Source organism: Hemicordylus capensis, chromosome 2 (genome assembly GCF_027244095.1).
Source record: "Hemicordylus capensis ecotype Gifberg chromosome 2, rHemCap1.1.pri, whole genome shotgun sequence".
Taxonomy (NCBI): Eukaryota; Metazoa; Chordata; class Lepidosauria; order Squamata; family Cordylidae; genus Hemicordylus; species Hemicordylus capensis.
In genome coordinates this window covers 191,794,421-191,822,048 of record NC_069658.1, presented here as the reverse complement: position 1 = coordinate 191,822,048, position 27,628 = coordinate 191,794,421, and the positions used below count along the sequence as shown (strand labels likewise).

The 27,628-nt window shown below is 47.3% G+C and overlaps 1 protein-coding gene across 6 annotated transcripts in view; it reads left to right on the top strand.

Annotated features, from left to right (window-relative positions):
• OLFM2 (olfactomedin 2) overlaps positions 1 to 27,628 on the top strand; it is a 283,573-nt gene that overhangs the window by 239,247 nt on the left and 16,698 nt on the right. For all 6 annotated transcript variants that reach the window (XM_053300615.1, XM_053300613.1, XM_053300614.1 and 3 more), the window contains 2 exons: positions 11,714 to 11,933; positions 22,398 to 22,504. In XM_053300615.1, the coding sequence (XP_053156590.1) occupies positions 11,714 to 11,933; positions 22,398 to 22,504 (327 nt within the window). The remainder of the gene's footprint in view (positions 1 to 11,713; positions 11,934 to 22,397; positions 22,505 to 27,628) is intronic.

The window sequence follows — 27,628 nt, the reverse complement described above, 5'->3', positions numbered from 1 at the left end:
GGTAACCTTGGCTCTCCAGTTGTTGCTGAAGTACAACTACCATCACCCCCATCCACAATTTATTGTGGCTAGGGATGGTGGGAGTTGTATTTCAACAACAGCTGGAAAGCCAAGGTTGCCTACCTCTGGGCTAGATGGTAAGCAAAAGGTGTGTGTGTGTGTGAGAGAGAGAGAGAGAGAGAGAGAGCTGCCCTTGCCCTGCCAAGTCCTCTTGCTTACTATCTAGCCTGACAAAAGGTTATGTAGGTCTCAAAAATTTACTGTTTAATGCTTTATTACTTTTTGATTGGTCTTAAGCATTACCTACTTTGGATTGGGGATTTTTCTTCTAGTGGGCCTACACAACCATCTACATTTTTTTTTTTTAGTTTTATGTGTTTATTCTCATATATTTTTCTTCATGCTTCTATATTACATTTAACATTTCAATTTTCATATTCCTTCTAACACTCATTTATTCTTATACATTTGTAGACGTCTTGCTCTGCTTTTTACGGTTTAGTTAATGAGGCTGTTCTCACAGTCAGCCTAGCCCAGTGGATGGATCTTGGCGCTCCTGCCCAGACTAACCCCACTCCTAAGCCCGGCTCTTAGCCGAGGTTAAAGGCACAAGCACTCCCTTAACCCGGCTGCCAGGATCATGTGAGTTGGGCACTTAGATGGGTGATTGTGTGAGATGCTCCGGATCCTGTGAGATGGGACACAGAGATGGGTGCTTAGAGCATTCTTCTGATGGAGGATCTTGTCGATGCACCGCACTTGTGGCACAGTGCATTGTGGGATATCCAGAGGCCAGGGTGATGCATCCTGGCCTCCGGAACTCCACACTTTGCTCCTGGCAGCATTTCTGTTATTGTCTGTGTGGAAGATGAGTTGGAGCAGCCTCCCTGCCCATGCCCCCCCCCACGCCAGCCACCCCGATGGTCGTGTGAATAGCCCCAATTTCTTTTTAACTTACAAAGAATTCAGACATCCCCAAACAATTGTGAACCATACAACTTTGATATGGTGGGCTTTTGTTTCTCAAAAAACTAAGCATCCTTTTCACGGTAGCCCTATACAGACATTGTGCTATACGAGTGTACAGATGTTTGTACACTCACGTTTTTGTATAAATGACTGTACCTGCATTCATTTTAAAAAGTGAATCTAGGTACAGACCCTTCAAATCCATGGTATAGATAGGAAGTGTACTGCTGCACCTTTGTTCAACATAATATGTGAATAACTCTATACCTGTGCACAGAGCTACAGTGGTCCCTCGACTTACGAAGCACTCGACATCCGAAGATTTTGACATACGAACGACAAAAAATACCGGAAGTCGTTGCCGGTTTAGATGCGGCTTCCTCGACCTATGAATCTTTAGATGCGGTTTCCTCGACTTACGAGTGTTCCGGACCTCCGTGGATGCGCTTTTCGACTTACGAAAATTCCGACCTACGAACGTGCGTTCGGATCGGATTATCTTCGTAAGTCGAGGGACCACTGTATACATATGTACATTCGTACAAATGTTGAACATAAATTGCTCAATTCTTTGGGGACATCAGTTCGTCATTTTAGACCTTCAAATAAACCTGTTTCAAATTCCTATACTTTAAAATATATTTTTCACATTGACTTCCTGCACAAAAGATTTACATATTTCATTCTGCATATCTTGAATCTTTTATTATAGCTATATATTTTTACTTTTTTAAATCTTTCCAGACTGAATATTGCTAAATAAATTACATTGGCCTAGAAGCACTCATGCAGTGATGTGCTGGTACTACAGGAGAGAGGTTCTTTTCATTGATCTCCCCTTCCCTCTGGAGCTCACCATGACTCCAGAAAATATGTCCTTGAGGGTCATGCAGCCTTCCATGACATATTTTTGGGAGTCACAGTGGACTTCAGAGGGAAGGGGAAATAGCACTAGCACAGTATCAGCAGCACCATAATTTTGTTAGTCTGGAAGTCATCCATTTATTATTATTCTATTTAAAATGTTATCTTTATGTAAGTGTAATACTTTTCTAGGAGCCCTTACAAACTGTCCCTTTCTGGTTGTGTGGGTGTCAGCTGCCTGGGGTCTTAATTCTCTGTTAGTGCCAACCGTCAAGCCCTAAGGAAATTCAGGTAATAATTATACCAAGGTTACCCAGTGACTGCCATGGCTAAACCTGAATTTGATCCTGAGCCTCCCCAATCCTAGTCCAACAGCTAACCACTACACCACACTGGCTCTTACATAAGAGAGAGAGGTAGGTAAGCCCTTTACCTACATTGTTACAAAACTATTTTTAGGAATGTCGGAAGCTGCTTTATTCCCAGCCAGACTGTTGGTCCATCTAGCTCTGTATTGTCTGTGCTGATTGACAGCAACACTCCAAGCCACTGTCAGCCAGTCTTTCCCCAGCCTATCTGGAGATGGCAAGGACTGAACCTGGGACCTTCTGCATACAAAACAGAGGCTCAGCCACTGATCTGCGGCCTCATTCCCCATAGCTACTTGTCTCCAAGTTCTGTGTGATTTCTCACCCCTTGCCCCCTAGGCACACCACACAACCTTCCTTGCTTCAGGCCTGCTTGAATAATCTGCTGAATGTCTAAATTAGCCCAAAGTACCATGTGAGGCAAGCCCACCGTGACAGGTAGTGCAGGCTCCAAAGGATAGCGAGGCCGGGCATTTCCCAAGGCTTCAAGACTGGCAAAGGGCCTGCCACCCTAGCAGTGCTGCCAGCACATCCAGGAGGTCAGACAGCAGTATGTTAGAATCCTCAATTTGCACATCCCCTCTCTGTTAGGTTAAGGGGAGGCCCATTGGAGGGCCCCCCAATTCCAGCACCATTGACAAAGCCTGTGAATTGTTGCGCTGCATCACTGCCCTGTCTGGTGTGTGTGTGTGTGTGTGTGTGTGTGTGTGTGTGTGTGTGTGTGCATACATGTACATGCAAGCAGCACACACTGCTAGCACACAAGGTTGACTCGACACTATGCAGGTTCTGTTGCTAGTTGCGCTACTATGTGAACACACAAGCACATTCTCTGCTGCCACTGCCTCCCTTTCTACAGTCGCATCCCACCTTTTGACTTCGAGCCCCTCCTTGCTCTATGTGCAAATGTCAGCCAGCTCAGCCTCCCCCCCCCCCCCGCCGCCTTTCTACGTCACTTGCATTTTCGGTTCCAAGGCCTCCTCTTCCTTGCTGACCTCCCCCCCCCCCCGCACTCCACTCACACCCAGCCAAGGTCATAAAATATGCAGCAGCCATTTCTCTCCCACCTTTAAGCGGCACAGCTTGCCATCAGCCACACACAGCCGGCCCTCCCCAGCAAGTGAGCTCTGGCCTTTAAAGTTCACAGAGCCTAGCAGAAGATGAAGGAATTGCCAAAGGCCAGCAGCAGCTGCCACCTGCTTTGTCTCTCACCTTTGGGTGTCAAACTGCTGGAACTGTGGAGGGACCTACAGCATAAGGCCGTGTGTGGAGAATCATCACAGGCTGTAGACGGAAGTGCTTAAGGAGAAGAACCAGACTGAAGTGCCCGCTGACCATTCCACCAAAGTAATGCTCTCATGGTCAGCAATTCTGAGAGAGAAAAGCCCTTGGCAGACATTACATTATACATGCATCTGTACACATGGCCATATTTTGTGGAAATGACTGTACAAGGCTGTTCACACAACCAAACCGATAAGCAGGGCTGGGGAAGGCAGGCTCCTACCTGCCTCTTCCTAGCCAACCAGTGGCTCCTCCTGACTATGCTGATCATGCACCCAGATGACTGGTGCAGCGGCAATGGGCAGAGCTTGGATCCAGAGGAGGAAGTCCTCCAGTATCCTACAATGCACCGTGCAAGGAACACGGTACATTGGGGAAGTTCCATGGTGCTGGGCACTCCTACTGCCCAGCTCTATGGAAGCTCTGGCAGCTCAGGCTTCCACATGCCTGGGTGGTGAGGTAGGAGGGCACACACGTGCCCTCCTATTTTAACCTACGTAAATAACCTGGCCTACCCAGCAGAAGAACACCAGAATTGGGACCAATTCCGGCAGTTCTCATAACCAGCCCTACCTGGGCTTGCGCTGCCCTACCCGGGTAGGGCAGGTTGTGGGAATAACCTCTACACGTGTAAAAGTGAACCGGAGTACAGGCCCCCTCAAATGCAGGGTACAAATAGAAAATGTGTGGCTGTGTGTTTGTTGAACATAATGTGGGAATGACTGTACATGAGTATACAATGCACAGATTGAACGTTCTTTGAATGTAACCTCTGAATAGGACTAGAAAGAGACAAAAGGAGAGAAAGAGTGTCCACCCCGTTCATAATGCTTTAGGTATGCTTCAGTACAGTGGTCTTGTTTGTTTGTTTTTCTGGCCTGTGAGGTGCCAGAAGCCCTGTGTTTCAGGCAACAGTTACCTATTGCCACCAGGCAGGGGTGTAGCTAGGGGACAGGGGGCCCATGTTCAGCACCCTCCCCGGTGGCCCCTTGGAGTGAGAGAGATGATGAAGAAAATAGAGAGGAGTGGAGCTGGGGTGGGGCCTCAGGAGCTGGGGGGCCTGGGTTCTTTGAACCCATCTGCTCAATTCTAGATATGCCCCTGCCACCAGGACATCTGAATGGAGGAGGGTACTGCAGACTGGCAGTTCAAGCTGGACCCTATTAACATCACAGACAAGAATCCTCTTGATCCTGGGAATCAAGTGATCCTAGAGGTCTAGGCCCATGTTGCTGCTTATTATAAAGCTCTGAGAGTCTGCATTCTCTCAGGGCCAAACCAAAGGTGGTGTGGGAGATCCACTTTTAGGATTTCTTGTACTTTGCTAATTAGCAAGCCCTGGGGCTGCACTGAAGATCAAGGAAGTGGTGCTCTGGAAGATAGTGTTTTCACCTTTTCTTCCCATGCCCTCTCCAGGGGCGTAGCTATAATGGAGCGAAAGGGTTCAAAGAACACGGGCCCCCAGCTCCTGAGGACCCTCCAGCTCCACCCCTCCCTATTTTCTTCATTATCTCCCTCACTCTGGGGGGGGGCGCCAGAGAGAGGGATGAACATGGGCCCCCTCTCCCCTAGCTACGCCCCTGGCCCTCTCCCTAATATAAATTATCTCGCCCACCTCAAAAGTGGTTAACTCTGTGAGGGGGGGATGTTGATCCGACAGAGCTGATAGCAGCTTTGAGGGCAGGGGATGGTTTACATAAGGAAAAGAGCATGAGAGGAATGATTTAACACACGCCCCAGAGCATTTCATTACTTTCCAAAGCAAACCCAATGCTTCTGGTTAGCAAAATGTGGGGTGTGGGATCTCCCACACCATTTATTTATTTGTTTGTTTGCTATTATTAAAACTGTTATACCGCCCTTTCAAAAGGCTCAGGGCGGTTTACATTAAAACACCATTAAAATCAATTAATAATTAAAACAAAAATTATAAAACAGCATAAAACAACAATTAAATAATCAACAATTTAAAAACAAACAAACAAAAAGTTTTAAAAAGCTGAGAAAGCTTGGTTGAAGAGATGTGTTTTCAGAAGTTTTTTTAAAAATTGCCAGAGATGGGGAGGATCATATCTCAGCCGGGAGCGCATTCCACAATCTCGGAGCAGCAACCAAGAAGGCCCGTCTCTGTGTAGCCACCAAACGAGTTGGCAGCAACTGGAGACGGACCTCCTCAGATGACCTCAAAGGGCAGTGGGGCTCATAATGGAGAAGACGCTCTCTTAAATACCCAGGGCCTAAGCCATTTAGGGCTTTATAACTAGCACTTTGTATTTTGCCCGGAAACCTATTGGCAGCCAGCGTAGCTCCATCAACAGAGGAGTAATGTGGGCTCTCTGAGATGACCCTGAGACCAACCTGGCTGCCGCATTCTGAACCAACTGACGTTTCCGGACTATGTACAAAGGCAGCCCACGGAGAGCGCATTATAGAAGTCCAGTCTGGAGGTTAACAACAAATGTACCACTGTTTTGAGGTCATTAATCTTGTGAAACGGGCGCAGCTGGCATATCAGCCAGAGCTGATAGAAAGCACCCCTGGCCACCGCCTCAACCTGAGAAACCAGGGAGAGGGGTGGATCCAGAAGTACTCCCAGACCTGGAACCTGTTCCTTTTGGGGAAGTGTGACCCCCATCTAGAACAGGGAGATCAAAATCGTCTCTGGAATTCTGACCCCGCACAATAAGTACCTTCACCTTATCTGGATTCAGCTTCAGTTTATTCTCCCTCATCCAGCCCATTACTGCTTCCAGGCAGGCATTTAGGGAGGATATGCCAGCTCCTGAAGAAGTTGACATGGAGAAGTAGATCTGGGTGTCATCAGCGTACTGGTAACACCCAGCTCCAAATCCCCTGATGATCTCTCCCAGCGGTTTCATGTAGATGTTAAAAAGCATTGGAGAAAGTATGGAGCCTTGAGGGACACCATACTTAAGCTCAGATTTTGAAGAGCAACAATCTCCAATTGACACCATCTGGAATCTGTCCGAGAGGTAGGAGTGGAACCACCATAAAACAGTGCCTCCCACCCCCACCCCCCTCAGACGTTCCAGAAGGATACTATGGTCAATAGTATCAAAAGCCGCCGAGAGATCCAAGAGGACCAACAGGCTTCCTCTGTCAATTCCCACATGGAGATCATACATCAGGCCGACCAAAGCAGTCTCCACCCCATAGCCTGCCCGAAAACCAGCTTGAAATGGGTCTAGATAATCAGTTTCCTCCAAGACCGCCTGGAGCTGAGAGGCCACCACCCTCTCAATTACCTTGCCCAGCCATGGGAGATTGGAAACAGGCCTATAATTGCTCGACTCTGAGGGATCTAATGCAGGCTTCTTTAGAAGAGGTCTAATAATTGCCTCCTTGAGACAAGGAGGCATCCTGCCCTCCCTCAGAGAAGCATTTATGATTTCTACCAAGCCGCCTACAACAGCCTCCCTGCTAGACTGAACAAACCATGTTGGGCAAGGGTCAAGAGAACAAGTGGTAGGCCTCACCGCTCCAAGCAGCTTGTCCACATCCTCAGGAGTCACAAACTGAAATTGATCCAGTCGAATCGTATAAGAGGAGTTGTTGGACACCTCCAGTTCAGACATCAAATTAATTGTGGAGTCTCCATCTAAGTCGGCCCAAATCCGAGAGATTTTGTCTGCGAAAAATTCATTAAACACATCACAGCAGGTTGTGACATATGATTTGGCCTTCAATCTGGCTGTTGCCGAGGGAAGCCACTGGATCCCTCTGTGCTTCCAAACAGTTGCCCCCTTTGCTTCAGGTACTTGCCTCCTCTCAAGCTGGTGGAGAACTGTCCTTTGTTAGTGTTTGAACCAGAGAGTCCGGCAGCCAGCGATGCAACTATTAAAGGCATGAAGCTTCAGTTCATTTAAACAAAAAGTGGTAACCCTGGCCAATAGAAGGAAACTCTTTCCCTTGGTAAAGATATACAAAACTCTGGTGCCAATCCTTTACAGTGAGCGGGCTACCATTCCCCGTGCAGTTTCATTCAAGCTAGCATTTCACGCAGTTTCATCTACTTTGAAACTGCAGATGTTGCCTTTCCTTGCTCAAGTCTCACTTGCCATCCCAGACAAATGGAGGTTGTTATTCCAGGCTGTAGTGAGCAATCAGATTGTGATCTCAAAGTACTTGTGATAGGGATGTGCGAACTGGCTCAGCTTTGAGCTGGTTCACCATCAAGCGGGCCTGGTACGAGTGCTTCCTCCTGAGGCAAACGGGCCCAGTTCGGCTTGAGGTTGAGCTGAACCTCCAGGGCCTTCATTTTTTAAAAAAAAATTGTGGACTTACTGTCTCCAAGCCTTGCAGGGAGGGTGCTGTCATCCGCAGTCTTCCATGGGCCGTTTTGGCTCTCTCTGAGCTTGCGGTGGCCATTTTGGAGGCTGCTGCACATGTGCAGGGCCATTTGCATGGCTGGGTCATGACATAGGCCATTTGCATGGCCAAAACAGCCTGTGGGAGACCAGGGGAAGCTGGAAGGGGAGGGGGAACCACTACCCCCTTCAGCCACAGCAGCACCCCCCAAGGCCTTGGAGGTGGTAAGTCTGCCATTTTTTAAAAGCCTCCCAGTGGGGGGGGCATCCCTGGCACCCCTGAACTGGACCCAAATCAGCTCAAATCTGTGCCAAGTTGGGCCCCTCATTTTGGGTTGCCAAAACCAAACATGCCCAGTGTGGTTTGAATCTGATTCAAGTCTGCTTGATTTTTGGTTCGAATCTACTTGATTTCCAATGCAGCCCCAGGGGTTGCTGGTTCAGACTCGAACCGAACTGGCCAAACCAGTTTTATGCACATCCCTAATTTGGGAGAAGCAATCTGGCTAACACTCAGAATTATTAACTTTGAATCCCAAAGACAAAGTGTGCCTTTTGCATGTTGATGAGTCCCTAACTATAATCCAGCAGCTCTGTCATCATTAACAGGCCTGGGGTAAATAATGTGCAACCCCTTTGATCTTCATTAGGGGAAGGTAAAAGAGGACAAGCACAAGGTGCTTGGATGAAAAGTGCGGGGGGACGGGACAACCAGCTAAGGTAGTGGCCACAATTCCTTTTGTAACACAATAAAATAATTCATGTGCTAGTCTCTTCCTAATGTGAGCATGGCCTAGCTCCAGAGATTCTACTTTGTAGTCTGGTCTTCAAAGCCAGAAGCAAGGCAGCATATGTTGAGTTATTCCATTATATCCTCACAATCGCCCTGTGATACAACCCTGCAGGCAGAAAAAATGTATCTAGCCCAAGGGTTACCCAGTGAGCTTCATGACTGAGTACAAAGCAGAGAACCTAGGTCTCCTCTCTCTAAGCTCATGGCTGGCTCTGCACTTTGAGGTGAACCTCCATATTCTGCTGCACTTTACTGCCTTTTCCAGCCCTACTGCTTTAGGGCAACATGTTTCTCTCCAGCTGCAACAGTTTGTAGCAGTTTTGCACTTCTGTAAATACATATGCTGTTTTCAGGCAAGAGCTGATGTATCATAGTGTAATGGGCAAGATTCTGAATTAGGCCCACAGCTGTATGAGACAGATGGGGAAAAGTACTTGCCAAGACTATTCACACAACCAAAAACTGTGTAGGACAGGTGTCCTGCCCAGGTTTGGGAGCTGTGTGTGCTCCCAATTGTTGGTTGTGTGAGAGCAAACAGCTAAGTAGGAGAAGGGAGAAGTGATTGTGTGGAATCCAAGTAGGAGGAAAAGCTGGGTAGGACAGCTTTTCCTCTGACCTTGGTCAAATGCTGGGTATGAACGCTGCATAGGACAGCACTGTCCTACCCAGCCTTTCATCCTGCCTTGATCCCACACAATGAACCCATTCACACAATACGAGCTGCCTGGGTCACCCCGGGCAGCTCATGTCATCTGGAGCCCTGGGAGCCCTGCGGCCACTGCTGCTCCAATCCTGGGTAGTCCAGCTTCTCTGTCCAGGTCTTTACCAAGGTAAAATGAACCTATGGTTTGTTCTGTCTCGGTAGGCAATCGTGTGCACAATCGCCCCCGGGTAGCTGGGCTCCCCACAGTCAGAGCCAGGAGGGAAAGTGGACATGCAGAGGAGAGCAGCTGCAATACTAAGAGCAGCTGCTGTGCTGCTTGTGCACTGCATTCTGGGCCTACCTGCCTTCAGGCATCCTGTTACAGTGTATTAGGCATTTGTTCCACAAAATGGACATGGAGGCCAACTTGCTGTTCAGACGTCCCATGGAGAATTCTGCCTTAAGATGTCACCTTACACTGATGTTTGAACTTGAAATGCAGAATTGTGTCCTGAACATGCATACCAACTCTCATTCTGATAGCTCAGTCTGCAGCTATGTGCTGTCTATTCTGAAATCACGTCACCTTGTGCTTTTTCCTTTTTTTTTTTTTTAACATTTTGTGGACCCCTTGGAAATGGGTTTAGAGACCAAGCTGATGTTTAAACTTGAAACACAGAATATTGCATTCTGAACATTTTAATAACATTTCATTTCAATATCTCAATCATCAAGGTTGTTCACACAACCTTCAAGTCAGGCGAGGAGGAGGCAGGATATCACCTACCTTCCTTCCAGATGATCTCCGGTCCTCTTCTGGCTGCATGGCTCACACACTCACAGGAGTGGCTCCCTTGGGAGCTGAGCAGCAATCCCTTGATGCATTGTACAGGAGCACAGTGCATTGAGGCATTCACCCTCAGCTGGGCACTCTAGGCACCCAGCTCTGTGTCTCCTTGGGCTGCAGGCAGACAAACAACCGGGAACCCGGGGGGGCGGGGGGCACAACATTTCCCATGTATCTTCTTTGTTTTTAATTTAGCAATGGCTGAAGTGATGGAAAACTTGTGATACGTGCACCATGAGATTTAAAGTGTGAGATAGGTCTCCATCCGGAGGCCAAGCTTTCTCTGTAATTCCAGATCTGCTCATTTTGTGTGTGTGGCCTTCCTTGAACCTAGAATATGGTACTACTTCCTGCCACTGCTTACTTTACATTTTATACACAGGCACCAGTATCTGAAAATGAAATTTATGGATCTGTGTCACCTGGGTACACAACAGAACACACCCCAAATTCCTCTGCAGCTGCACACTGCTGGGGAAGATCAGTGATGACAAACCTGTCTTCAGGGCAGTTTGGGGAGGGACCACAGCTCAGTGGTCAAGCACATGCTATGCATGTGAAAGGTCACAGGTTTAACCCCTGACATCTCCAGTTTAAAGGATCTCTAGCGGCAAGTGCTAGGAAAGACCTCTGCCAGAGGCCCAGAAGAACCATTGCCAATCAGAGATGACAATAAGATCGTTCACACTACCCAGTCAACTGGAGGGAAGGCAGGAGCCTATCTGCCTTTTCCCCACATGATCCAAGCCCACAGAGGGCTCTGCCACTTGCGTACCCACACAAGTGGCACATGGGAGGCAAGGGAAAGGCAGCCGGGCCACTAGATATCGCAAAATGGCACTGAGATATCCCCAGTGCTGGGATGTTCCTTCCCCTGGCTTCTGTGGTAGGTATGGCTGCCAACAGCTCGCTCACCCACACGACTGGGCAATGAGGTAGGAGTTGCACACACATCCTCCTACCTCATGTTTATCCTGGGTTTCAAACCCAGGGTACCTGCCAGAGGAGTGCCAGGATTGGGAGGGATCCTGGAGCTTCTCAACCAGCCCTAACCAGGCAAGCATGGCCCTACCTGGATAGGGCTGGTTGTGAGAACGATCTCACTATTGGGCTAAATCAGGGCTACTCAATTTTGGCCCTCCTACAGATGTTGGCCTACAACTCCCACAATCCCTGCCTATTAGCCATTGTGACTGGGGAATATGGGAATTGTAGTCCAAAAAGAGCTAGGGGTGGGGGGAGGTTGAGCAGGCCTGGGCTAAATGGACCAAGGGTCTTACTTGTTAAGGTAGCTTCATTTGTTTCTGTTACAATGGCACATACACATTTAAGTGCTACTTTTCTCCGCAAAATGCATGGATGTGGCATCCAGGAAAGGATCCTCCTGCCCATGCTGCAGTATATTTCACCCAAACAGGGGTGATGTAAATCTATATGCAAATTCTCAGCTGATATGGGGAACAGACATTTTGTCCTTGGAATTCCAAGTTTGTGTGGCAAACACGTGGACACATGCAGCCTCCATGAGTGAAATGTTGGTGGCAGAGTGCTTGAAGACTGGAATAGTTATTTTTCTTGACCCCATTCATCAGAATTGCTCCTTTTCCCTGCCGGCAGGAATTAAAGGACAAAATGACGGAGCTGATGCCACTCATCCCTGTGCTGGACCAGTACAAGTCAGACACCCGCACCATCGTGCAGCTCAAAGAGGAAGTGAGGAACCTCTCGGGGAGCCTGCTGCAGATCCAGGAAGAGATGGGCGCCTATGACTATGAAGAACTCCAGCAGCGTGTGTTGGTCCTGGAGGCACGTTTACATGCCTGCATGCAGAAGCTAGGTAGGATAGCCACTAGCCCTTACTCGTTTTCTCTTTCCTCCACAGGATGATTCATAAGGCTGGATTCAGAAGCTCCAGCAAAAATAGAATGTGGCTGGGGATGATGGGAGTGGTAGTCCAACGATAGCCGGAGACCCTCAGGTTAGCTCCCTGTGGGTTAGTCGTTCAACGAGGCTGTATATGTATTCAGGCTTGCCTCTCCGCCCTTACAGGTAGCATTGGCTGGAAGGAGGTCCCCACCTTCATCTGTCATCTTGCCATGTCCAGAGGATCTGCACTCAGCTCTCTCTGGGTGCTTTTTCTGCCTTCAGAAATAGCAGCCGGTTTTGTGGGGGCAGCAGCAATATTTACCTTGTTCTCTCCACAGCAGATCCAGCAATAGATCCCTTTTGATCTAGGAAGGCAAGGCATGGCCAAAAAAGTAGTGAGGGCTGGAAGCACACCCATTTGCTTCCTCCTCCTAGAACTAGAGTTTCAAATCTTAGATCCCCAGCTGTTGCTGGACTACAACCCCTGCTAACTGGGCAAAGAGGCATCTTTTACCGTGGTGATTCTCTTTATTTAGCAGGGGGAGAGTAACTTGCCCTATCCACCCCCACCACAGTACTAGGGATGTGCCGACTGTTCCGGCGGTCCGGCAGTTCAGTCCAGGGGTTCAGGGGTTCGGGGTCGAACCGAACCACCCCCCACACCCCCGGTTACATCCGACCGGAACCGGACCGTCCGGTCTGCGAATTTTTTTAAAAAATTAAGTTAATGTAAACTACCTTAAGTCCCTTCGGGGGTCTTGCTGAGGCCGCGCGGGAGGTCCGCGCGGGTTCCCTCTCCCCCTGCCAGCTGTCCCTATCACAGCCGTGGCCTGGGAATTCATCATTTTCGGCCCTTTCGGGCCTCCATATGAGAGCACAGCCACCATTTTGGCGGCCGCTGCACATGCGTCAATGCCCTCTGCGTGGCCATGGGGGGGGGGTTCGATGGGGGGCTGGACTGAACTGGACCGAACCGGGCCAGTCAGTTCCATGCACACCCCTACACAGTACTTCCAGTTACTGTTGCTGGTGTGTGTTTTATGTTTCTTTTTAGAATGTGAGCCCTTTGGGGACAGGGAGCCATCTTATTTGTTTGTTATTTCTCTTTGTAAACCACCCTGAGCCATTTTTGGAAGGGCAGTATAGAAATCGAATTACTAATAATAATGATAATGATAATGATAATGATAATAATAATAATAATAATAATAATAATAATAATAATAATCATCCCATCCTCCCTAGCCACAATGGCCAAAGTGGTTGGGGATTATGGGAGTTGTAGTCCAACAACATCTGGGGACCCAAAGTTGGGAACTCCATTTCTAGAGGACAAACGCAGAGAGGGGTTTGAATACTCATTCCCTTACTAAGATGGTAATGGAAGTCAGCCTTTAGGCATGCACAGTGGGGAAATGCTTGACTAACAAGCAGAAGGTTGCCAGTTTAAATCCCCACTGGTACTATATCAGGCAGCAGCAATATAGTAAGATGCTGAAAGGCATAATCTCATACCGCGCTGGAGGAGGCAATGGTAAACCCCTCCTGTATTCTACCAAAGACAAACACAGGGCTCTGTGGGCACCAGGAGTCGAAATTGACTTGACGGCACACTTTGCCTTTACCTTTAGGCATGTGGTGGATGCATTGCTATATGCAAATCAGCAGAGGTCATATGCTAAATTGTTTTCTGATTTACATTATCACTGACTCAAACCCATAATTATCTCCAAGTTGTCCTATTCCCCTCACCACCACTATCTTGGCTGTGTTGTTCCTTCTGAAGCATCAGGTCTGCATGATATGTTAAATGTGAATGTTGGCACATCCACAAAACCTGTGCAGAAATGCCCAGACACAGCCTCCATTTCATTTTCAAGCTTCTTTGCTTTAAGAAATGATGCCCACTGGGGGTCCTCTTTCCAGAGGAAAAACCCCATATGACAGGAAGTGCTTTTTGCTCTTCGCATGTTCACCAAAGATTCAGAGAGATAAAGATAGTTAGTGGTATTTTCTTTCACCTGGCAAAGGTACTTCCTAGAGCAGGGCTGCACAACTTTGACCCTCCAGCTGTTGTTGGACTACAGCTCCCATCATCCCTCTCTATTGGCCAATGTGATTGAAAATGGTGGGAATTGTAGTCCAACAACAGCAGGAAGGCTCAAGTTTATTATTTATTTATTTATTTCATTTTATATCCCGCTCTTCCTTCAAGAGCCCAGAGCGTACTACATACTTAAGTTTTTCTTCACTCCTTAAGTATGGTGTACTACATACTTATGTTTCTCCTCACAACAACCCAGTGAAGTAGGTTAGGCTGAGAGTGAAGTGACTGGCTCAGAGTCACCCAGCTAGTATCATGGCTGAATGGGGATATGAACTCGGGTCTCCGCGGTCCTAGTCCAGCACTCTAACCACTACACCATGCTGGCTCTCCACTACACCACACTGTAATGCAGCCCTGCCCTAGAGGTCTCTTTTGCTTGTGAACAAGAGCAATAAGTTATTGCTGATGAGGAAGAAGTTGTACATTACTCTGGAGAAAGTCAAAGGAGATCAGCTTGTCTCAGCAAGAGAGCAGCACCATGTTAATATTTTCTGTTAAGAAAATGTCTAAGATCATAACATAAATGTCTAAGATCATAACATAAGGGGGCTATTCACATGACCACATGGGTGGACAGATGGGGGAAGGCAGAGTTCAACCTACCTCCCCTCAGTCTATTGATCCTTGACCCTTCGGTGTGCAAGCCATGTGCCCACACAACCTGTGCTGCCAAGAGCAGCGCGAATCACTATCTGCACTACCAGCAGGGTAGATGAACGGAGGCTAGGACTCATTTCCTGGCCTCTGGATATCCCACAAGGCACCACACAATGAGTGTGACGCCTTGGGGGATTACCCCCATCAGATGGGCACTCTAGGTGCCCATCTCTATGTCTCCTCAGGCTCTCTGGAGCCTGAAGGGATACACAAGCACAGCAGCCGGGTTAAGGGAGTGCTTGCTCCCTCAACCTTGGCTAAGAGCCGGGCTTAAGAGCGGGGTTAGTCTGGGCGGGAGCGGGGTTAGTCCACGCGGATCCCGGTGCTCCACATGAGTAGCCTAACCTGGGCTAGGCTGCTTGTGAGAACATCCTCAAGATCTCCTTACCAGGCTAGACTGGGAGCCACTCTGCTCCAGCATCCAGTTCCCAACAGCCACCTTTCAGTTGCCTCTGAGAAGCTCACAAGCAGGGTAGGAAAGCAACAGCTACCCTCCCCTTTTGTTTGTCCCTAGCCTCTAGTTCTCAGAGGTATACTTCTCCTAAATATGAAGGTTCTTTTCAGGTACCTTAGCTGATAACGACTGCTAGACCCAGTAGCGGCCGGTGAGGGGCAGCGAGAGACACCTTTAAGAGTAAATGAATTGATGCTCACCTCCACTCTCGCCGCATCTGAATGCTGCTCGGAGAAGCAGCATGCCACCCAGCACCCCCAGAGGCAGAGGATCACCTCCACCATTCACTTGGCCTCCATGGAGCTGATCACCTGCCAGCAGCCAGGTGATTGGCGGAGGCGATCCCCTGCAGCAGGGGGTGCTGGGCGGCGCACTGTTTCTCCAAGCAGTGTTCAGGTGTGGCGAGAGTAGAGATAAACACTAATTCGTTTATTCTTAAAGGTGCCTCTCGCCACCCCTCCAGCGGTGCCCTCACCGGCCGCTACTGGCTAGACCTGTCCTGTTTTGCCTTACCGACCAAGAGCTGCTGTGTGTAAGTGAAAGACTGGGGATTGAAAATAACTCTCCACTATGGTATCTGTGTTGGAACCTGCTCCCATGAGAAGCAATATTCTCTCTCAAAGCTGAGCAGGGAAGGTAGATTTCCTTAGGGAATGCCTTGTTTTTCTGGTTTTGGAGTTACGGAATCCAAAACATGAAGCGCAAAAGCTTGAAGCACAGGGATCCAAGATGTCAACTGTTTTTTCAGGCTGTAAAAAGCATCAGATTCCGGGAATGGATACAGATAGTCCCACAGGAACTGGCCATTAGATCTGTTCAGACAGATTCGAGATATTTTGCCATGTTTTGGATTCTGCTGAACATCCATTTCCTCTGAAAGCAAAGCACGGGAAAAGGAAAATGGAGCTTTGAATGGGGCTCCAGGAATTTGGAGGAAGTGAGAAATTTGTCCTAACAGTCGTTATTTGCTAGCTGATAATCTGGTTTACACATTAATTCGCCCGAGGGCTGTCCAGCTCTGAGCTGTGGGTGTATGGCTATTTCCTCCCTCTGCCTGCAACAGAGTTGAGGTAGGAAACCCATGCTCTGTTATTATCATCATTATTGTTCAATTTGTCAATGCACATGGCACTTTACAAGAGGAAATAAAGCAATGCCCTGCCATATAGAAGACTTTTATACTAGGCAATTTTAAAATAAAAAAATAAACAAGAGGAAAAGGAAGAGTGAGAAAGACATTGGGTTAAAAATAGAATCACAAGCCAATGCAATTGCTCTCAAGCCTAAATGCCACAGAATTTCAGCCTGCAATCAAAGCAAATTACAGTGTGCCACTAACAGAGGGCAATAGTGCACCCCACCAATAGATTCCCTTATTAAAGATAAAGTGAGGTGGTTGCGGCGGGTATCCACCGACTTCCCTCAGTTCACCAACAGAAGCTTTCCCCTCCCCTCCCTTCTCCTCCCATGTATTGAGCACTCGAGGGCAATGGGCAAACTTATGAATCATCAGTTCAAGCCTACAGTGTATTGCTTCCTTACACTACCTTAGCTTTGAGCTAAACATCGTAAGAACCCACATTTGCTCATAAAAACCCATCGATAAAGAGGAAAGCCATGCCCGCTTATGTAAAAGCTCTGCCACTGAACAGGAGGGTACCATGACTACAGAATTCCTCATAACCCCTGAGATTCTTCAACAACATTCAAACTGACAGTGACACTAAGCATTCATTTTTAAATCAGCGGAGTCTCATACAGGTAGCTCATTTCTTATTCCACCACACTTTTTACTCATTTTGTGGTGATTGTGAGCTCACAAAAAGATGAAATGCTATGGTTTGTACCTCTACTTCTGAAGTGTGAGTCTTCTTCCAGTTCACCCCGCAAACCATTTGGGTTTTCAAGCATTCCAGTCAAACTCTCAAAATGAAGGAAGCTTGCCAGTATGCTTATATATTGGGCAAGGGCCATAGCTCTGTAGAAGGGCATCTGCTTTGCATGCAGAAATGTCCACGTTCAAATTCCTGACATCTCCAGGCAGAGCTGGCAGATATCCACCTGAAATCCTAGAGGGCCACTGCCAGCCAGTGCAGACAATGAGGCTGTTCACATGAGCATCCCTACCCAGGCTTGGGCAACCCAACCTCTGTAGGGCTGCTCATGTGAAGTGATGGAACCAAGGCCAATCCCAGCACTGCCCTCCCGGGTAGCCTAGGGCTTTTACCTGACTGTTTACCTGGGTACAAGGGTGCAAGAGTGCTCTTTACTTCAGCTCCACGTTCGTGTGTATGCTCAGGCTACATGCAGCCCAAGCAGACACAGAACCAAGTGCCTAGAACACCTGACTCATGGCGCTATCCCTCAATGCACCGCATTCGTTGTGCGGTGCATTGCCGGCTATCTGGAGGCTGGGACGCATTTTCCCAGCCTCCAGAATGTCACAAGGCTTGCAAAAGCACCAGTTGTGTGTGTGTGCACAAGCCACATGGCCAGGACCTGCCAGATCATCGGAGGGGAAGGTAGGTGCTATCCTGCCTTCAGCCCTCCCGCCCTCCCCAACACTCTTAAAGGTTGTGTGAACGACCTCAATACTGAGCTATATGGACCAATAATGTGACTTGATAAAAGGCAACTTTCTGTGTAACCTATGTGAGACGAGCATTTGAGAAACCAAAATAAGTGATGTGCAGCTCTCCTGTTCACTGCTGGTCCTCCACAACTTACCTAAATGAAAATAGCCTAATCTTCCCCAAACTTTACCTTGAGGAAGTAGGGTTACAGGTGATTGGGAGGTCATACAGGAATGGTCTTCAAGGCCTCTCCTCTATGGAGTGTAGCCTCACCATCACCTGTTATCTCCTTCTTTAAAAGTAAGATTTTGGGGTGGGGGAGGGTTGGAGAAGGCAGGGGACTGACAGGAGCGGCTAAGTAGCAGCAGAACACAATGAGAACCCCATTGTTTTCCTTTCTGTCTGCTTGATGTTTTCTGCAGAAATTTTCACAATCTTCACCAAACATCTAAGCAAACTGAAGGTCAGTCAAGTCAGGAAGCTAAAGCTTATATCCCTTGGTATACTCTCTGGAAGCCCTTCTCCACCACACCACACCACACCACCCCATTCCATGTGGCTCTGGACAGGGATGTTACCAGTCCCATGGGCTAAGGAGAAGAGTTGCAAAGTACATAAAGCGCTTCTGCTCATTCAAGATTACCACTCCAGACTGGGAACTGCAGTGAGTATTGGCTGGAGATCTGAACCCTAAATCAGTTTACTGAAGAACTGGTAACAGAGACAGGCTGAATACAAGGCAACTCGGAACACTGAACTTGGAACATTATTGCAGCAATAAGTAACCTTGGGAGGATTTGGCACATTAGCTTTGCGTGCCATTAGCTTTGGAACATTTTGCTTGCTTTAGTAAAGGTACTTCCTCTCAGCATAGCATCCCTCTCAGTGGTTGTTGCTGGTGTAACACATCTCTTAATCAAGTGAATGGCATCACTTTCATTTTTAAAGATGTAAAATGGTTGTTTCTTTTCCTTTCTCCTTAACTGCATAATCAGGGCTCAGGAAATCCACTAGTCTGCTTGCCTGTGATGAGTGCAAAATGATGCCTGACGAGTATTTTAAAAAGCCATCGTAGCTCAATGAGTAAAATGTTTGATTGGATGGTGAACAGAGCCAACATTTCTTGACCCCTGTGCATAATAAAATGAACACTTTTACATGGTATCCCGACTGCCTTCCACATAAGTTATTAAGGCTGTGGCTTCACTGAGAGCATCCAGGCATTCTCCTTCTTAGAGTCCTACTCCCAATTTCACCCTTTTGATTCAATATTGCTTCTTTACATCTCTCTGTCTTTAGTTGCCCAATGAAGGTTGCTTTTTTATCTGTCCCTTTGATAGCAGGAAGTTGGTCTGTAACATCCAATGCTGACACTTTATCAGTAAGAACCAGGTTCTCGCCTCAGAACGCATCCAGCAGTGCTCCCCTGGGAATTTACCCTCTCCCTTCAGCGTTTCTCTGGGCTTTAGCTGTGTTGGGAGTACACAGGCCTAAAAAGCAAAACTGCTCTTTATTCTCAATAAAGAGCATACATCCCCCTTTGTGCTTCTGTAGGATCTACAGAAGCTCCACCCATTAGGTACAGCTCCCAAAAACTACAGGAGCTGCAGAGGAATAAAAAGCACAAATAAACAACACAGCGCCTGCTGGTATACTTGACAGCTTTCCTCTTGGTGACTGGTGCACATTTTTTCCTTTTTTCAAGCCTCCCTGCTTTCAGTTCACCAGCCTTCCCTGTCCATCCCTAGCCAATGGGGGATGGATGGAACTTCTCCATCAGAACTTCTCCCCAACTGTCACTTTTTTCTCCTTGCCTGACAGTAATCTCACCAGCCCAGTTGAAGCCACACCCCTTAGCAACTCCCCTAGCAACAATTACCAGGTGAGAATCCACAACAGCAACAACATAACAGTTACCCTAAAAATAAACCTCTAACTTCAACTAAATAAGCAGACTGTCCACAGGCAGCATCCAGTCCAAGTTAGTCATAACTATGTCTAATTGAAATTAATGGGACAAGTTATTTCTCATCAATTTCATCCACTTATCTCAATTTTATCCACTTACCACTTTCAATGTTGCTTAGTCATGATTAACTAGTCCAGATGCTGCCCTTTCTTAAATTACCATCATTATCATGTAACCTGCCCAACCATACTACATTCTATCTATGAGGGCTTCTTAAAATGTCTTCTTATAGGGCTTTTCCAACTGTATGGCAATATCACATGGACCATCACGTACTTCACTTACGTTCATCCTGGAATGTACAACTTCTGACTGAAAGTGGGGGAAATAAATTTGAAGGTTTCTTTGCATATGTAATTTCCCAGATCATAAAAGCTAGCCTAGATGAAGCTAGGCAGAAACTTTAGCTTCCCATATGTAAAGAGTTATTTGCATGGAGGAATATCTGAATATGCCATTCCTTAGCTCCTGTCTGAAATGGTTCAGTCCAGGAAGGGCTGCTGTCGCATGTTTGATGAACTAGCTTTATGATGAAACACGTTCAGAAGTTCGGTCATACAAAGAAGAAGAAAATTGGGTAGGGCATCTATAAAGGACAAAGCCAGTTCGTTATGCAGAAATCTGAATGCAACCCATGGGGGTATCCGGAGCAAGTTCTTGTCTCCGTTAGCTGCTATACCATATGGTTGTTGTTTTTTTCAGACAGCAGCTGCTGTGAGCTCTCCTGGGCTTGTGAGCTTAGCTTGGTTTGCTGCACTGCTGATACCTTGCGAATAATAATCCAGGCATCATGTGGGCCTCACGGCTGTGCAGAACAAAAATAAAAATGCAGGGATATCAGAACATCACTGGGGTGCACTTGTTGGGGGGAGGCAATTCAGATGACTTGCCACATATTCAGCTTGCCCTTCAATCTATGTTTACTGCATTACTGCAAAGCTGTTGAAATTTGGGGTGGGGATGGGGGACTTACGAACATTGTGAAGCAGCCTTATACGGAGTCAGACCATTGGTCCATCTACACAGACTGACTACACTGGAGAGCAGCAGCTCTGTCTAAAGATGTCAGAGATTGAACCTGAGGCCTCCTTCAGGCAAAGCAGATGTTCTACTGCTGAGCTATAGCCCCATCAAAAAAATAAGCTGCTTTATGAGACCATTGGTCCATCCACTTCAGTATTGTCTACACTGACTAGCAGCGAGTCTCCAAGGTTTCAGGTAGAAGTCTCTCCTAGCCCAACCTGGAGATGCTGATTGGTTTCCTGGCATTGGCTTCTGATTGGCTTGAGATCTTGGCTTCTTCATACAAATCAAGCGTTGTCGTGGGTGACTGTGCCCCCGTTGGCTGAGGGGAGGGAAGCCCAAAAGGAGGGAGTTTCAAAATGTATTCAAAGGGACTTGTAAGCCCTTATGGTGTGCCTCTCTTGAAGAGGATACATCAGGAGGGAGGGAGGTTTGATTTTGTGGTTTTCTCAGCACAGAATATAATATGCTGTGCTATTGCTGCTTTAACTATCTGGTTTTGCTGGATCTCAGATTGACAAAGGCAGAACTTGAGTGGCTGCCTGTCTTCCTTGAATTGTGACTTGGTTTGTTTTGAAACAGTGTTGTGGTGAGAAATGGACAGTGGCAGAGGTGTGTGTGTGTGTGTGTGTGTGTGTGTGTGTGTGTGTAATATTTCTTGGTGATTGCTGTGATGAACTCCATGTCTGGCCTTGAGACTAACTTGTGCTTCACTGCTATGGTCTGCTCTGCAATCTGCATTACAAGGTGTACTCAGTCAAAATGTGGCTGAAGTTGCCCTAGTTGAGCTTATGGTATGCTTGCTGCTAAGGGTGCTGCAGTGGATGCATTTGCGATGCTAGGAAGTAAGGAGTCAAAATTGTGTGTGAGAGAGTAACGTGCCAATGATGTTACTGCAGTGCAGGGACTGTGGCTAGCAGTGGATTCTGGGTCAGTGATCCTTTTTTGGCCATTTTTGGACTGTGTTTGAAATGTGTGTTCTGTATTGGGAGAGACAGATTCCCTTTTACTGTGTCTTCTGCAGTGTTTTTCAAGGTAAGGTTGCAAATTGCAGTGCTAAACTTCTGTGCACTGTGAGTGCAGCTTGTTCCAGCCATGGGGAAAATGGGGAAACTCAAAACACCCCATTGTTTCCCATGGATAGTTCCTAGGGACACCAAAGTGTTCCTAGGATTGGGTGATAGGGCATGATGGCTGCTACTGCCACCCAAACCACAAAAGAAATGGGCAAGCGGGCAATTTTGGACGATTTTTTAACCTTCTCATTAAGTTTTTAAAAGGTTAAAATGTGTTTAAAATCACCCACTTTCCATGACTTCGGTAGTAGATAGCACCCATCATGCCCTACAACACATCCCACTCTGGTTCCCCTAGAAGCTACCCATGGGGAACAATGGGATGTTTTGAGTTTCCCCATTGTTTTCTATGGCTGAAACACTCAAAATATTTTGAGTTCTGTTTCATCGGAACAACCGGTTCGACCGCTGTTTTGACAACATGTTTTGGCCATCTGTGTTTCATTTTGCGCTCAAAACAAAACACAAAATCAATTTCGTGCACATCCCTACTTATTGATCGTTCCCTCTATCCTCTGGCTCTTCCCTTTTGCTTCATCTTCTAACCTTCTCATATCTCTGTTTTATCTACTTCAGGGTGTGGAAAGCTCACAGGGGTAAGCAACCCCATCACCATCCGGGCATCTGGATCCAGATTTGGCTCTTGGATGACAGACACCATGGCCCCAAGTTCTGACAGCCGGGTGAGTGAATCAGAAGCGAAGTTCTCAGTACCCTGTTCACCTCACACACAATTCAAGTTAGGCTACTTTGGGAGACTCAGGAGCTGCTTTTGAGCAGGGTTATTCATTGAATTTCAGCTGAAAGCCAAAGTTCCACAACCCAGGAAATTAGGTTTTTCCAATCCAATGCAAACAGAATAAATAAGACCAAGTTCTGTTCTGTTCTAACACCAACTGCACAGTTGTTCCCTCATTCATAGTCAATCTAAATTTTCAAATCTGGCTTAACAAAGACAAACCCGACTCATCAGCAGTGAAAAATAAGTTCACTGAGACAACACCAGTCACATGGCATTAAGCAGTCTGTCCTAACCAGGAGAGAAAACATTGAATTCAAAATATTTTGCTTGACCATATGTGGAGGGAACTGAGACTGGAGGTCATGGGGAGGGAGAGGGAACCATAGGTGTGGCCTCTTTCCCTCCTTTGCTTCACTGGGAAGACGATCTCTCTGCTGCAAAGCATTGTGGCCTACTCCTTTCATCTTTCTTCTACTGTTATTCACTACAGACCAAGAGGGAAGGAAGAAGGTTTGAGCTAACTACAAAAGTGGGGACATTCTCCCCATTCTGGTGAAGTGTGAGTTCTCCCCCAGATCAAATAAAATTGGTTCAGATTGAGCAGAGCTATTTTCCCCCAAAGCAGCAAAAACCTGGCTGATTCCCACACCAATCTGAATTGATTTCACCACCACTCATCCTCCAAACCCCCACCTTCCAACCCATATTACTCCAAATCTCCTCTGCCCTTTTGCTCCCATAACACTTACCTGGCTGCTGATGGTAGTCTAGCAGCAGCAAGCAGAGGAAGGGAAGTCTCCCCCACCCCCTGCCCGTCCCTTCAGTGCCAAGTGTGCTGCTTCTGGCATAAGGAGGGGGCCTGGGGGCAGGCTGGTTAGGAGGGGAAAGGGGACAGATGGACCTCATCATCCATGGCCCCGGCACCCGTGGTTTTGTGTATCCTCCGCCAGGCCGCTCAGTATACATGGTTGAACAAAGGGTTAAAATCCACATGTGAGCAGAGCCAATTTGTAGCTCCTCCTTGGAATAAAAACTTTACCACAATTTTTCACTGAAAATTCCAAAAATTGGGGGTTTGGGGGGGGCATAGCTGGACAGCTGGAGACCTGTAGTACTTTATTTTTCTTATTTCCTCCATTGTTTATACTTTTGAAAGCCTTTTATTGTCCTGCAGGAACCAAACCCCCCAATTACCATTGGCTCAAAGCCTCGTTATCAGCGGTTTCATCATCTGTGGAAATTGGCAGGAACGGAACCTCCGCAGATAACAAGGTCCACAAGCAGAATTCTACTAGCTAGATTCCAAACTGGGAAAGGATGTGGTGTTTGGTATGCTCACCTCATATTGGAGGTGAGCATTACAAGCCCCCGAGACTTATATTTTTGAGCCCGGCGATGTAAGCCTCAGCAACATCTTTATTTTCTACCAACTTGTTCTGCAGGCCATTTTCCCACAAAGGAGGCAGGCCAGGGGCAGAGCCGAGAATGGGCGAGAGCATTCAAGGCACGCATAATTGTCAATCTTTTTGCCCCTTCTCCAACCCTGCCTTGCCCCTCCTTGCTGCTATTTCCCAGCCAAGCTCTGCAAGAAGAGCTCTGCAAGCAAGAGGCAAGGCAGGCATTGGAAACCCTGCCCACACCTGCATGCGTGGCCACCAGGGCAACAGCTGCTTCAGCCTGTGAAGCCACTCCTGTTCAGGGTGGCAAGGAAGTCTTTCTAAAAGCCAGGTTCTCTCCCTTGGTGCTCCAAAGGGAAGCTTTCCCCATGAGCAGCTAGCGAGCTGCTTGCAGATCAGAGGGGGGAAATCAGCCTCTTCTCAGGTCAGGCTGGAGGAGCAGGACTGAGAAACACAGGTTTAATGTTTATATTAACTTTTAAAATAATTGGCGCCTCCTCCTAAGTAGCTTAATACATCTTTTATTACATTTAATGCCTGTGTCTATCACCGTGTGTGTGTGTGTGTGTGTGTGTGTGTGTGTGTGTGTGTGTGTGTGAAAGAGAGAGAGAGAGAGAGAGATCTCCAGCTAGTTGCTTGCCTTTCCCATGGTTTGCAACTGAATTTTGCAAGCGGTGGCTTTTGAGATTTAGTTAGTTGCTTGTTTGTTGGGGTGTGAGGGAGAGAGCTGCTATGCTGCCTGCTCTCTCTCTTTACAAGAAGGCTTCCTATTGTGATGTGATTTTCAACCATTAAGTGAAGATCTCTGAGTCTGAGAACTGATCACAGGAAAGTGGGGGGCGGGGGAATAAAGAGGTGTGGGAAGGTTCCCCGCCCCATGCAAAAAGGAGCTTCTTTGAGAAACCAAGGAGGGAGGGTGTTGCCTGGGACAATCTCTTTTGGGTACAAAACAATTGCTCTGCAGGAACATCACCATCAACAAACAATGTGCCAACATGGAGAGGAGGGAAAGGAAGGGGGGGGGGATGGCTCAGGATGAAGTGAGGAGAAGACAAGGCCGGACTGGGGACACTGAGAGGGTGGTGGAATGTATGTGGGGAGGGCGCTGGGTTTTGAGCAGAATGGATGCTTAATGGCGGGAGTATTCACTGCTGCTGAGTGTGGCAGGGCACAGGGGCGCCATGTGGATGGGGCGGACCGGGAAATGCCCTGTTGCCCTGTGGGCCAGTCCGAGCCCGGGAGAAGAAAGGAGGGCCTCCAACCCCCTGCATGAATACTCAGCAGCTTCTCGCTCTGGTGTGTGTTTAGCAGTCACTGCTCTGCAAGGAGGAGTGGCACATAGGATGTAGTGAACGTGCATAGGGGTTTGAGTGTGCAACCAGGACTGGGGAGACCGTGAGTTCAAATCCCCAATCTGATATAAAACTGAGTGCCAGTTACTTTTCTCTCAGTCCAACCTACATCACAGGGTTGTTGTGAGGATAAACATAACCATGTACATCGCTCTGGGCTCCTTGGAGGAAGAGAAGAATATCAGTGTTTGTTTTTAACGTTGGATAGGGCCAGTTGGATAGTGGGATATAATAATGGTGCAGGATGGTCAGAATAGTTTTTCTTTGTTCTGCTTTGTTTTGAAATAATATAGTGACAGAGTGGGGGGAAGCGATATGATTGACTTTGGACTCTTGGGTATGTGATGCCAACAAACAAACAGACAGACAACAACCCAAAGGGTTGACTGAGAACCCAGCTCTGTGTGTGCTTATTTAGCAGTACGTTTTACTAAATGCTTTATTTTATATTTATGATTAAAATTCTCACATTTACTTCCAACATACTGTATATGGGACTGCAGCCCAAAGCATGGGCAACTGAAATGGCCCAACACAAGGAAGTGCAAGTCGGAGTAAGCTGAAGGGCCAGTCAGGTTGGGTTCCCAGAAGAAAAAGCTAAGGTGCAAGGAAAGAGCTTCTCATCATGTCTCACGAGATATTTCTCCTGGACAATGCCAATCCTATCAGCAGAATTTCATAGGATCATACATTATCCTATCTTACTCCTATTCAATCATTGTGTTTTATTTATTTGTTTGTTTGTTTAACGCATTGTTATACTGCCCCAACCCAAGGTCTAGGGCAGTTCACAACAAATAAAAACAAAACATTAAAATCAACTAAATATTAAAAACAGTTTAAAACAAATCAATAAATAATCCAAAATTTAAAAAGTTACGAAGCTAAAAAGCTAAAAGGCCTGGGTAAAAAGATAAGTCTTTAGACACTTCTTTAAAGCTGCTAGAGATGGGGAGAATCTTATTCCCACGGGAAGCCCGTTCCAAAGTCTCAGGGCGACAACAGAGAAGGCCCATCCCTGGGTGGCCACTAGACAACATGAAGGTAGCCACAGACGAGCCTCCCCTGATGTACACAGTGGGCGATGGGGATCATGCAGAAGAAATAAATATTGTATTTATTTTTTCATTTCTATCCTGCTCTTCCTCAGAGGAGCCCAGAGCAGTGTACATGGTTTATGCTCATCTTCACAACAACCCCATGAGGTAGGCTAGGCTGCTGAAGGAGAAGTGACTGGCCAGAGTCACCCAATGAGTGGCTGATTGGGGATTTGAACTCAGGCCTTCCCAGTCCTAGTCCAACACTATCTGCATGCAGTTGTCTTCAAGTTTCCTGGACGTACCTGGAAACTTGAGTGCTTTTTGTGTAAGTTCTTTTTGTGTGAGTGAGTGTACATGCATTCGTTTATAAAGTGAACGTGGCTACAGATCCCTCAAATGCAGAGGAGAGATAGAAGGTGTACTGTTGTACCTGCACTGAATTCAATATGTGAATATCTCTACTATTGGCATACACTGTACACAGACTGTACATGCACTGACTATAAATCATGTGATCAGAGCTCCTGGTATCCAGGGATCTGCTAATGCTCACTAATAGGTATTGGGGATTGTAGCAGAGGGTGGACTTCTGCCTGACTGTCTTGAATTGAGGGCTGCTGCAATGAATGCCACACAAATAGCGGTTAGTGGCGGTGGGGTTGATGTGTCTCCTAGAATTCTTTGTCCATTGATGTTTGGTGTTGCTGCTAGTTCTGCATCACTGCCCTGACTTACAGGGGGCGGGATTTTTGCACTGGATGCTGCATGCATGAATATTGGTTATTGGTGAAGCTGGGTCCCCACCACCTACCCCCACTCCCACAAAGAGGAGGGAACTCATTTCCCATTCTTGAGCACAGGCTGCCCCATTCAGAGTTTGTTGTCATGCCATTGCTCCCGAGCAATGCTGATCCTATCAGTGGGATTTCAGAGGGTGATAATTTCTCTTACGCCTCTTCAGCCATTGTGCTTTATATGCGTGCAGCTGTGTTTGTGTGAGCCACTGTACATGCTTGCATTCGTTTTAAATGTGATCCTGGGTGCAGATCCACTCAAATAGAGGGAACAGATAGAAAGTGTACAGTACTTGGGCTTTTCCCAATTCCATCAAGCACAAATGTAAGAAAACACTGAAGTTATTCCCACGATTAGCCGAAATTGGGCTAGGCTCCCCTAGCCCGATTTGGGAGCCACCGGGCCCGCAGGCAAGCCCGGTGGCCTCCTGATGGTTAACCCGCCAAACTACCCCTCCCCTTAAAATGGGTTTGCAGAGCGA